This window comes from Berghia stephanieae, chromosome 2 (assembly GCF_034508935.2).
Source record: "Berghia stephanieae isolate SIO BIC M18660-M18661 chromosome 2, UCSD_Bste_1.3, whole genome shotgun sequence".
NCBI lineage: Eukaryota > Metazoa > Mollusca > Gastropoda > Nudibranchia > Aeolidiidae > Berghia > Berghia stephanieae.
In genome coordinates, this window is record NC_088361.1 from 40,012,266 (window position 1) to 40,025,951 (window position 13,686).

The 13,686-nt window shown below is 35.1% G+C and overlaps 1 protein-coding gene across 3 annotated transcripts in view; it reads right to left on the reverse strand.

The window, feature by feature from the left end:
- Positions 1–1,447: 1,447 nt before the first annotated feature.
- Positions 1,448–13,686, reverse strand: part of LOC144964858 (sodium-dependent glucose transporter 1A-like) — a 66,526-nt gene continuing 54,287 nt past the window's right edge. For all 3 annotated transcript variants that reach the window (XM_078899572.1, XM_078899573.1, XM_078899574.1), the window contains 4 exons: positions 12,680–12,846; positions 10,429–10,574; positions 5,160–5,302; positions 1,448–3,319 (listed from right to left, as the gene is read on the reverse strand). In XM_078899572.1, coding sequence (XP_078755698.1) covers positions 2,190–3,319; positions 5,160–5,302; positions 10,429–10,574; positions 12,680–12,838 — 1,578 coding nt within the window. In that variant the 5' untranslated portion in view covers positions 12,839–12,846 and the 3' untranslated portion in view covers positions 1,448–2,189. The remainder of the gene's footprint in view (positions 3,320–5,159; positions 5,303–10,428; positions 10,575–12,679; positions 12,847–13,686) is intronic.

The following is a 13,686-nucleotide window of genomic DNA, read 5'->3' on the forward strand; positions in this document are numbered from 1 at the left end:
ATTACCTGCCGTCCCTGGGTAGCAATTGCTTAAAGTGAATATGAAAGAGCTAAACAAACAGATTATGAAGTCCCAGAAATCAAGGAATGAAATTGGAGATTTCGATGAACCAGTCGAAAAATATATCTTTAGGAGATTCTGCACAATTCATGAAGATGGCGACCATCCCTTAAACACCTCAATCTTGAGATCTGATAGGAGTGGTCGCCTGATCTCCGCACGAACTAAAAGTGAAAGGCATCAGAAATTCTGGAATTCGAATTTATAACAATTCATAATTAGAATTCTAAATTGTTGGTTAGAAACTCACTGGATTCGCCAATGTCATTGGATGATGCCGAATTAGTGAATTGGATAACAACAGTATCCATCTTTATTTATCAGTGTTGTGCAATATTGACACTTTAGTTTTGAAATAAAGTAATAGTTTTTAAATGAAATAGGAACCTTATTGATCTTTTCATTTAAACACATTGAAACATACGCAATCGCCATATTTACATTCCATAATTTATAGATTTTTATCACAGGACTGGATTTATTTACACTAAATTATAAAATTAATAATATTCAATTTATAAGATAATTGAACATAAAACAGAGTTTTTAAAAAATAAAATAAAAATTCGTTTTAAGGAATAGACCTTTAGTTAATCTTATGTAATCTTAATCTTATACAAAAACCATATCATATCATCGCAATTGATTCAATTTTAAAAACTGATATTAAGTTATCTACACTAACCAATAATGTTCAATATACAAATCAATTTAGACATTTTACAACTTTCACATTATACACACTTTAAATAGAGCTTTTACATAGTGCAATATCCACTAAACGTGCTCAAACCGCTTTACAATGGGTCCCTGACCAACAGCAACATGTAACCTGTAGAACGGGACATTACGCCTGTTAGGCGATACTAAAGATTTTTTTCGGACAACGGTGTTAACTACCAGGTACTCATTTTACACCTGAGTAATGCGCCAAACGAACCTCGAACCCAGGACCTTCCGATCCGAAAGCGAGTGTCATACCGCAAGACCACATAGCCGCACACTTGTACCACCTAATTATCTCCTCACTTATTGTTGTACCTGTTCAACTAGTCTGTACAAAATTTTCCTTTGGATGAATAAAGTATTATTATTATCAATATCATCATCATTATTATTATTATTATTATTATTATTTATTATTATTATTATTATTTATTATTATTATTATTATTATTATTATTATTATTATTATTATTATTATTATTATTATTATCATTATTAATATCATCATGAGTATATATATATATATATATATATATATATATATATATATATATATATATATATATATATATACATATATATATATATATATATATATATATATATATATATATATATATATATATATATATATATATATATATATACATCAAAACTCGTGGAATTTTTATACTTCAACATTGTTATAGATCTTTGTTATGCCAGAATTAACCAAAATGAAGCACGCTCATATTTTCCAGTGAACACATATATATTCATTATATACAGGACATTATATTTAAAGCCAAGTATACAAACATTTGAAGGGTAATGTCATTTCCAAACTGCCATAGTTAATCTGAATCGGATATATTGTTTATTTGCTATAATATCATCAGCAAGAATATATAAAATTATCTCATAATTCAGTAGAGAAGGGTATATAACGCTTGAAAAGGAAATGAAACATTCAAAAATATTAAAATCACAGGTATTCATTCCATCGGGAGACTCTAATTACTACTCGATATAGTGTTAATATTTCTCTGTACAAAGATCTCACTTACTCAAGGCTTTAGTAGTTTTTTCTTCAATTATCTCAGCGCAAGAACAGTAAAGGAAATACTCACAGAAAATACGGTCAGATTCAAATGTCTTCAAATGATCCTGTCATTCTAATGTAATTTTATATCAATTTTTGTGATGATATAAAATCATGTTACGAGGATATAATAATTCCAGATATTAAACTTTTCATCCCAATTCGTCCTTTCAAACCATTAAGTATTGAAGATGGCACACAGAATTACCATAGCATTAATTTTAATGTGATCTACAATAACTACAAGTTATAGGAGAGCTTGGAATGAGTCAAATCTAACAACAATTAGTTTAGAAAGCAAAGAAAAGACATTAAAATGAATTCACGTAAAATGCTCAAATTTGGTTTGATCGGCGACTTCTTTAATGCTTTCCTCTCCCACTTCTTCATTGTGTTCATCCACAGCGTGACTATAGTCCTCTGTTCTGACGGGACCATATTTTTGAGTCACATAGCGCTTGAGAAAAAAGAACACCAACGCAAATAAGAACAATAAAATAGCAGAATGAGCCAACTCAATGTATGGAAAAGTCATCAAAGAAATTTTGTCCATAGTTATTCCAAGAACCAAAGGACCGGACATTGCACCGATTGATGCAAAAACCATACTGGCACTCGTGGCCTTGCCATCAATCTTGAAAATATTTGTGTCAACCCAAGAAAACAATCCTCCAAAGAGTGGCGATTGGCTCAAAGCAAATGCTGAGCTAGAGATCCAAATCAAAACATGTATGTGATACATACTAGCAAAGAGAAAAGCTGCCAAGGAAATAAACATCCCAACACAACTGATTAAAAGTAAAATACCCATATCGATTCGTCTCACCAACAATATGATTAACAGTTTTGATATTGTTCCAAGTCCCCAATACAATGAACTTATCAATGCCCCGTTTTCTTTAGTCCATGACAACTTATAAATTACAAACATGGGCAAAAACACAGCGAAAGAATCTTCGATCATTGCATATGAAAATTGAAAAAAGCAAGAAATCGCCGTCAGGACTACATATGCTTTAAAGGTGAGCCTTTTGTTTTTGACTTCTACCGAGGTATTAAGTTGTTTCTCAGATTTTTCAGATTTGGAACATTTTTTACAGCACAATACATAAAATGGTATTGATAATATAAGCCCAAACAAACCAGTGATTAGATAAGCGTAAAAAAGATCTGATCCTGGTGGTTTGTCTGAATTTGATATTGACACATTAGTAGGTATAATCGGAGTAGACAAATTAATCGAACTGTAGGAAAACACTTTCGTATCTGTTTGGTGATTTCTTTCTAGGTCATGACGTGGAGCTGTATTGTTCGTTTCATTCCATTTTGGGGCCAAGAATGGTTCTGTGTACAAGGGCCCAAGCATTCCTCCCATAGAAAAGGTGAAACCAAAGAATTGAAGCGCTGAATCACTTTTGCCTTGCCATATACGGAATTGGTCAGCGGTGATAACTGAAAAAAATGAAAATAAATATTCATGCAAGATTAATAATACAGGGTTATTCTAAAAGAATACGCCAAAATCATTACGCACTTGTTTAAAGTTTAAAGCATTGTAGTGGACTGAATTAGTGGATAGAGTACTGTGAATGGGGATTAATTTCACCTCTGTTTTTCTTTTGTTTTTAAGGGTTTTACGGCGCTTGCAAAACCTTTAGGTCATTTCAGCACCAGTAAAAAGGAAGAAAATGGGACAGTAAAAATTCTAGATCACAATTAAAAGCACACAACAAAGTAAGACAAAGGGGAATGGTTCAACTAAAATAGGAAACAGGTGTAGATTCCAAGAGCATACCATTAATGTACTTTGAGATCGCCTATGTCTCATCCAGACGGAAGCACATGGTCCCACTAAGAGGAACACACTCAAATGCTGACATTATGCATTCAAAACAACACGTATAATATTAAATAACAGAGATGATACACAGCGACAAAAATATCATCTCCAATTTCACCTCTGTCGTTAGCATAACATTCGGTGAAGATGAATTGTGGCATTTTGGCGTCAGAGCATATTTAAATTAAAACGTGTCTCGCGTTGGATTGGGAGGAGAGGTGTTAAAGACATTGCTTTCTGTACTTGGCCTGCCAGATCCCCGGACCTTACTGCGTGTGACTTTTCTTGAGGGCTTATGTCAAAGAGCAAGTTTACATTCTACCACTCCCAGCAAGTATCGATGAATTGAAAGATCGAATAACAGTTACAATCAACGCGGTGGACCGTGGGACCGTGACATGCTGCGGTGCGTTTGGGATGAATTGTGATATCGGCTTGGTGGTGTCCCGCTGCGGTGATGGCTACATTGAGTGTTCATAAAACATGAAACAAAAACTTGAAAGTATGTACCACCCATGTGTCCAAGCTAGTCTTTTCTATTGTTTTTCTTTCTAAAATAATATATCGCGTGGTGCCATAGTCTATGAATCACCCTGTATGTTACAACTTTTACTGGAAGGTATGCATGTGCGAATATTCTATACTGAAGCTTCAACATGATCGCTAGATTCAATTAGCCTGGTAGTCAAGTCAGTGAAACACAAGGCCATGCTAAAAGCATAGTTGTCCAAACCGTGAGCATTAGTTGAAAATCTGGCTGTTCCTATGTCAGTGTTATGGGAAGAAAACTTGTCGAAAGCGTAACACTTCTGTGCTAAAGTTTATATTTGAGCTCCCCCCCCCCCAAAAAAAAAAAAAACATTTTAGTGTAAATGCTTGGATTTATGTTCTTTTAAAATGTGTATCTTTATTAACATTGCGATTTTACCCTCTGTTTATAACAAGACATCTTCTCTCTCCATATCCCAATAACATTCTACAAAACAACGATAAAGACCGACTGGAAAAGACATCCGCTACTTCATAGATATGAATTGATGAGCAGACACGGAAAGGCCTCTAGATTAGACAACAGAAATATGATATGTTCTTTATAGGACTCAATCGAGGTACTAATATTTGCAGGTCCAATAACCGAACGCAATTAAGGGCTTGATTTAACATTGTACTTATGGAAATATTCTGCGTTAGCTTGAGTGTTTTCATGACAACAATGAGCCTATTACAATTTGGGTTATCAGACCTCACATGTAAGAACATGTCTATTGCAATGAATAATCCATTCTCCAGTGAAGTGTCAGTTCATCTGTCATTTTCCTTAGATTATATCTCGGGTTTAAGATTTATATTACAGGTAAGGGGGGGGGGGGGGCATTTTAATTGATCGGTGATGAAGTATAATACAGCCACTATCAAATTATCATTTTCAAATCCACCTGTACTTGAACTTACCAGTTTCAGAAACTGAACACATCACTGCCATCGCAATATGGGCCAGCAACATGGTAATATATGAGGTACACAAGGGAGTGATGGCAATAAAGAAGGATGCTAAAGTCATGGAGACGCTTATCATCATGAGTTTGTTGTCTAGTCTGAGAAAATAAGAATATAATATAGATATTTAAAAAATTAATAATCCTTCATCTTCACCTTTTTCTTGGTACAAATTCTTAAACCTGGGAGCTCGTGAAGATGAGGGTCAGTCAAATCGATCGATATTTAAAAGACGAGTTTTCTGGTCAAATCTTTAAAAACGTGTCTTTCCAGAGTTTGACATAATACATACTTTTTCAAACTTAATGTCGCTCACCATATTTTCTATAACTTTATTATTTATGAACCAATTTGCACTAAATTTGAGAAGAGGTAAATATGAACATTTGGAAGCCTTACTTCGTCACAATGTGTTTGTTTTTGTCAAAGCTACTGACACTATAGCCATGTCTTGGACACCAACAGAAAAAATCATCTTGTGTTGAAAGATTCCTGTATCCAAAGTCACCGGGTAAAGTTCAATTTGAATTTTGCAAGGAGTACCGTATTTATCCCATGTTGAAACCGCTGTACCGTCTATCAAGACAATCAGAAGGTTGTGAATGTTTTAGGCAAAGAGGTTGACTCTCGGAAAGGCATTCAAAGAAGGGGTAACGGTTTAACATCTTAAAAAGAGCACGCACTGACGAAAATGTTGCAACATTTCGAAATTATGTCGAGGAGACACCGCACAGGTGTATACGTAGACGGTCTCCTGTACTGGCTTGTCAAACAGCTCAACAAATCGTATATTAAAAAGCGATGAAGCTTTATGGTGTTTTGATTCATCAAGGAATCACACCAAACATTGTCAAACAAAGATTGAGCCTGTGTCAATGGTTTCTAACAAACATGGGGAAGAACGAATTTTTAAGGACCATTTGGTTCAGAGATGAAGCACAATTTTTTCCAGCTGGAATCATCCATTCTCATTACATTACCCATTGGTCAATAGAGCGACCAGACGAAATCATCGAACGAGATCGACATGTACGAAAAGTAACAACGTGGGTGGCTTTAAGCACCCAAGGCATCATCGGGCCAATTTTTGGATTTGTGATGAAAATGGAGATCCACAAACTGTTGCTGTAGATCGTTATGTCAAAGTATCGGGGCATTTTTGCGGTTTTAGGTCGATTGTGTGGCAAAGAAGAATGGCAACAGCAATGGTTTTTTAGGATGGTGCAGATCCCCACACAGTAAAAAATTCCTTTACCTGGATCCGAGCTCATTTTGGTGATAGCATCATTAGCTGTTGTACTGAGCATCCTTGGGCTTCTCACAGCCCCGACTTGAACTCTCCGAAATTTTTCTTTGGGGTTATTTAAAAGTGCAAATGTTAGGTGCAAGAATCATGAATTTCATGAACTGAGGCATTGAGTGGAGCAACTAGTAAAGGTTATTGACTCGCGGATTTCTGAGAGAGTCATAAATCATTTCATCACGAGAGTACGCAAATGTGTGTGACGGACGCAAAAGAGGTAATTTCGAGTATCTCCTTTAATAAATTCACCACAGACTAGTAGATGTACTTTTTCCCGGAAAATGATTCAAAAATGTTATTTGTTAAATAAAATGTTCAACAAATGTTGTGATATTTGATATCTCTATAAGGACATTAAGTTTGAAACACCCGATAGTTTGTAAGCTTAAAGAAAACAAGAAAAGAATTTCAAATTATAGAAATGTATGAAACCGCCGGGCATGAAAAGAAAACTGCATTTATAATTCGAAATATAGCATGAATCAATATGCTTTTATTTAAAGGTATAAATATAGTTTTGTTTCTTTTCTTCTGAATTGGTCAAAGTTCTTAATTCTTGACTCTGAATCTGCATCTGTTTTATAATGTAGACCCTTAATGTGAAGATTTCGATATATTACAACCCGATTAAGATTATTTTTGGACATAGAAACAAAAATGAATAAGTATCTGAAATAATACCGTGTGATTTTTAAAATTATTGACACATTTCAGGTTTGAATAACTCGAGAACTATCTAAAATGTCATCAAACGGTTTTTGGCATAGGTGAATAATTTATTCAAGTTTTGATTCAAATAATTTTTAAAAATGTGTGCCCTTTGGTAGCTAAGGTATGACGTCATAAGTAAAAAAAGGGTAATTTTGACATTATTCTAGAAAGTTTATTTCCTTTAACATGTCAATCTTAGGATATGAACTTGGAGCATTGCCTTCTCAGATGAAGCAATCTTTTACGTGTCCGGCATATATGAGCACAAACATAATGTTCGATATTGGAGCAAACAAAAACCAGATGAAGTGTCATTACAACTCACCAAAAGTCAATGCCTGGTTTGCACTGACCAAAGAAAGAATGGTCCGTCCTTTCCTTTTTGACGACGAAACAATGACAGCAACATACTATTTGGCCATGCTTGAATCATACGGAGTTCCTGAATTTGATGATCTTCAACGTAACATCTTTTCCCAACAGGATGTAGCTCCTACTGACTGGATTTGAAATGTGAGGGATTTTTTAAATGAACAGTTCCGAAACCTATGGATCGGCCAAGATGGTCACATTTCCTGGCCTTTAAGGTCACCTAATTTAACCCGACTTGACCATGTTGTCTACACTCGAGGAAATACTGTAGTTTCCTGTTGTATATCTAACAGCTTGTCTTTTGGTCATTTCTAACTGTTGAATTTGGGATATATAGGGGTCCCAAACAGTGCTGGCATATTCAACCATGGGTCTCACTAATGCTTTGTATGCTCTCTCTCTCTATCAATCCAATGGGTTTTTCTTTTAAGTTTCTTTGAAGGAAAGCTAGCGTCTTGTTTACTTTTGTGACGATATTTGCTCTTCCCAATTCAGATTTGATTTAAAAGTAACCTCTATTTGTCAGAAATTACCTGGTCTTACAGGTCTAAAACTTCTATTCTCACACCTTGTTACTCCTGGCAAATATCAGATTGAGGCAATGGGACATTATTTTAGAATTCATTTTTGATAAAATGTTTTCAAAATATAGGTGACGTATGTTGTCATGTACCGAAGTAATCCCTTTTATATAGCTTGTTTTGACAAGCAAACTTTTATTTCTTACCTCGATTGATTTAAATAACTTGTCAAAAACTTAAGAATTGTCACAAGTCAGAGTGATTTATATTGATTGACATTTCTGCCGAAAATACTCTCGAAGTCACAGGTTTTGAAAGTATTTGCCAAGATGAGGGTCATTTTAATCCATCGATTTCTGAAGGACGAGTTTCTGACCAAAATTTTAAATAAGTGCTTTTTCAGAGCACATCAGTTTTGAAGTATACATTGCCTGACGATAATATAAAAAGATATTTTTTCCAATATGTAGTGTTGATAATTGAAACAGCTATTCTATTAATGGGTTTTTCTCAAACATGCAACAGACAACGATGGCATCAGTATATGTAGGCAAAACGGTGTAGTCTGACCTGACATGGACGAGATAAATAAATAGACATCTCCTGCTTGTAACAAATGGTTGATAATGTTGATAATTGAAACAGCTATTCTATTAATGGGTTTTTCTCCTACATGCAACAGACAACGATGGCATCAGTATATGTAGGCAAAACGGTGTAGTCTGACCTGACATGGACGAGATAAATAAATAGACATCTCCTGCTTGTAACAAATGTCATGATAGAATCAGTATAATACGGAGGCAACACGATGCTATCTGACCTAACACGGACAAGATAAATAAATAATGTATCTAATTACAACCATAGGCATCATTAACACCGTGAATGTCTCTCTCCGTTCGACTTGGTTATTTTATTTAAACTTCGACAGGCGGGTTTTAAATTTGTGACCCATCGCCTCAAAAAGGGTATTGTGTCCGACTGGTTATACTATATTATATAATAAATAGGGTTGGGGATCAACATTGTTCCGAACAGCCAATGTAAAATTAATATCATTGAGCACATAAGTACTGGCAAATATAAAAAATATAAAACACTTTTTGACACATTCTTTTATTTCAGTCTAATTCTATTATCCGTTGACCCAAATTAATAGGAAGAAATTCAGCTAGGTCGTAATACTCAGTCCTTTTTGACGTTTGGTTTTCATTGCGAGTATAATTTATTCTACGCAGTTCTAGCATATCCACAACAAAATTATTGACGTAATTTTAAAACCTCTCTTGATACTATCAAGTATTGATAATATTTCTAATCTATTCTTTTACAAAAGGGTTGGGGATCTACATTGTTCGCTAAGCCAATGTTAAATTTTTATCATCGAGCACAGAATTACCGGTAAATCTAAAAATACGACACAATAGTATTAGAAGCATAACAGGTGGCCATCTGTTTCTAATAGCCTTTGTTTCTCTGCAAATATTGCGGGTTCTGCACAGTGATTAAAATTGAATTAGTAGCCAGACTATGAGACCTGTAGCCAAGGACGGATGAAACGGAAGGAAATTGGTCAGACATTATGCGCCTCCTGGCGCTGAGAGATTGAAGGCAGTGTAGGGATATTTCTTAAATTTGGGACCCACAGTCTCAAAACGGTATATTGTCGGTGTAAAGTGGTGATGAAAATTGAATTCCAAGCTAAACATATAACGTTTCAAAATTGTTTCGTGCATTCGCTCTCATCTCTTCCTGATGAGAGCGAATGCTCGAAACAATATTGTAGAAGTTGATCATAATTACACTTGAAATATTTTATAAATAGTTCCTTTTATCAAAAAGTTGAGCACGATTATTTCATGGTTTTTGTTTTTATAATTTATATATATATATATATATATATATATATATATATATATATATATATATATATATATATATTAGAATAGTATATTTCTTTTATTTGTGGCCCATCGTCTCAAAACAGTATTATGTCGAGATGAGTCAGGTACTGGAAATTGATTTTAGAAACTCAAACATAAAACTCGAAGTTAATGTCTAAACGTTGTGGTGGAGTATACATATAATCTCGTACCTTGCAAAACTCAAAACATTGTTTGTCTGTCCGGTGTCCGATTCATCCCGGTGTAATACCATTTTCAGACGGTGGATCACATTTGATCATTTTAATTATAACTCAACTTCTTCATTAAGTTTATTCTCATTTATTACGATACTAACGCGATGGGTAGCATTTATTACATTCCATGTTGCCATTAGCTTCCTCTTACCGTTTATTTTGTCTTATACCCACCTATCGAAGAGAAATCCGGCCACCAAAGCACCGATCATGTAGCCAAAACTATGAAAGGTGAAGTAGGAGGACGTTTCTTCAACGTTGGCGCCTGAAATTAGCTGGAGGTCAAGAAAGGCTGGTCCCCTCTGCGATAGAGACATCCCCTACAGCGTTTGGGATTGGGGATAGGTACAAAAATGTACACAAAGCAAGATAGCCTGATTTTAAAAAGCATGGAACTAAACTAAGAAGTGTAAATATTAGGTATTTTACATTATATAACATGACATAATAATATCATGAAGGGGGTTCCTTAGGCCAAGAGACCCATGAATACACTGTGATGTAAAGTAAACAACAACAAAAACAGTCTGTATTCTAATTCATTTGAGAAGAATTTTGAGAGTGGAAGAATGATTGGTCGACTTGTGAACATGTACTAGGGTGATTCAAAAAGTAATGGGACAAATCCCCTACTGAGTTCATTTTTTTTCTCCATATGACGTCATATCCAGATCAATTAGACTTATGCATGTACTCTTGAAGCCAAACGTTGAAATTTTTATCCCATCAAATTTTGACAAATTTATGGCACATAAAAATGGCTGCCCTTATGGATGCCCGTTAGCGACAGGGAGCTGTCATTGAAGGAGATTGTTTTCGAAGGAGAAACCTCCAGTAATATTTTCAAACGCCTTGAGAAAATTTATAAAACTCAGGCATAAGGTAGAAGCAGTGTTTTCAGGTATATTGAACGTGTAAATAATCAATTAGAAGAAACTGAAAAGCAATCCAACACACCGACACCCCCTCGACATCGTCTTTATATGACAATCTTCTTGATAGCCGACCTCCAGGCATACTCAGTAAATCAAATAAAGACAGAAGAGATCAAATCTGATAGAAAAATATCTCTTGGTGAGACAGGAGACCTTGAAATCAGTCATGGAAGTGTCCATCAACTCGTTAAAATCCTTGGGATTCTCAAAGGTCCGTGCTCGTTGGGTACCTAGGCAGTTGAATCCGGATCACATGCGTGAAAGACTCAATTGCTGTACCGAGCTTCTCCGGCTAAGTGGGAGATATGGCAGCTTTCTTAGTAGAATAACCACTGGAGATGAAACCTGGGTTCATCATTATGAACCTGAGTTGAAGAGACAATCAATAGAATGGCTACATCCCTCTTCCCCAAAGGACCAAAAAAAAATTTACTGAGAAATCAGTTGGGAAACTTATGGCAACAGTGTTTTGGGACAATAAAGGTGTGATCCTCGTTAATTTTCTACCACAGGGTACCACTGTCAACTCTGAGCGGTAAATACAGACTCTGAAGCAGCTGAAAGTAAGAACTCGCGGAATCAGACCGGATTTGGAGATGGAGAGAGAACTGATTCTTCATGACAATGCCCGTCCACACACAAGGGCCAGGACAAGGGAGGTAAACGCATCATTTGGATGGACAACGCTGTCTCACCCTCCTTATTCACCATGCTTTCATGTTTTTGGTCAATTGAAGGGGGCGTTGAGGGACTTCGATTGAAGGTGACGAAGAAGCCAAGACAGTTGTGAAAAATTGGCTCAAAGCTCAGTCAACTCAGTTTTACGAGGACGGGATACATAACCTTACAAAAAGGTCGACTGTGACTATCGAGAGAGGGGAGACTATGTTACATAGCATTCTGCTCGGCTAATGCCAAGCTTTAATTTGAGGTATGATGCATGTTATTGATTCAATTTGTTTTAAGTAACAAGCAAGGTCTCATTACTTTTTGACTCACGCTCATAAAACTAATATTATCATTACACATATCACCATATTCGGCATCATATTCATCATCATCATCACCATCACAATCATCACAATTATTACTGTCATCACAAACGTCGTCGTCGTCATCATCATCACCACCATCATCATCATCATTATCATCATCATCATCATCATCATCATCATCATCATCATCATCGTCAACATCATCATCATCATTATCATCATCATCATCATCATCATCATCATCGTCAACATCATCATCGTCATTATCATCTTCGTCATCATAATCATCACCATCATCGTCGTCATCAACATCACTATAATCATCATCATCATCATCATCATCATCATCATCATCATCATCATCATCATCATCATCATCATCATCATTATTCTCATCATCATCATCATCATTACCATCACCATCATTTCTATTTTTCAAATAATAACATCTTTCAAAGAACTATTTTGAATTCAGAATTAATATAATCCACTTACTATGAATACAGGAACAAACCCATCAAATATCAGTCGAATGATTTTCCGTCTCATTCCTCTCTTCTTAGCATCCCCATCTTTCTTTGGAACAATTTCATAAGATGTCAAAGCCTCGCGGGCGCCGTAGTCCTTCTTTATGTGATCTTCTTTGGCTTCCATGATAAAAACTGTCATGCAATAACAAAAATAACAATAATTAAATGGAATGAAAGCTTTAAATTAATTAACGAAGACAGATCTTTCGCCGCACTTACTATGAAATGATTTTCTTCACTGACTTTTCCTTTGCGGTAAACATTGCATATTTTCAACACATCTGTAATGAAATCACATTTGTTTTCGTGATATTATGCGAGGCACAATGTAATGTGGGAGCTGAAATTGAGACGAAAATGATCTATAGAATGTTATAAATTGAATACTTGTTTAGTTTGTTGTCATTTTGCCAGATCGACAATGATTAATTATCACCGTGTCCCAAATAAATAACCCATGAGTTCGTGACCAAATAAGTAAGAATTTTTATCTTAGATTTAAATGCTTATTGGTTCTATGCGTTTAAGTAAAACACTCACAACATCAACCAGTCGAATATAACGTACCAACAAACAAAACTTTGTGTAATCTAGAACGTGTAGAAACCTGAGTGATATAATTTAGTGAAACTAATTAGGAAAATGGCTGTCTAAAAACAATAACAAAGGATCGAATGATGTCAATATAGTTCCATTTATAGTACATTGACCTTTTGACAGATTGCTAAACGGTTTGGCATAGTTATGAGGAAATAAAACAAGTTTGATAAACTTATCAAAGCGTGAATTTCCTTCCCCTATATAACTGAAAATAATGACGTTGATTGGTTTCACTATTAAGTAATATGAAAGATGAGATTGGTCCTTTAATATCTCTGCAACGTAGGAATATTAAATCCAATGCATTTTCTAAGTTGTCAAATACTCCCATTCAACTGTATATACGTAAGGTAATTAAGGTATAGTTGAGGG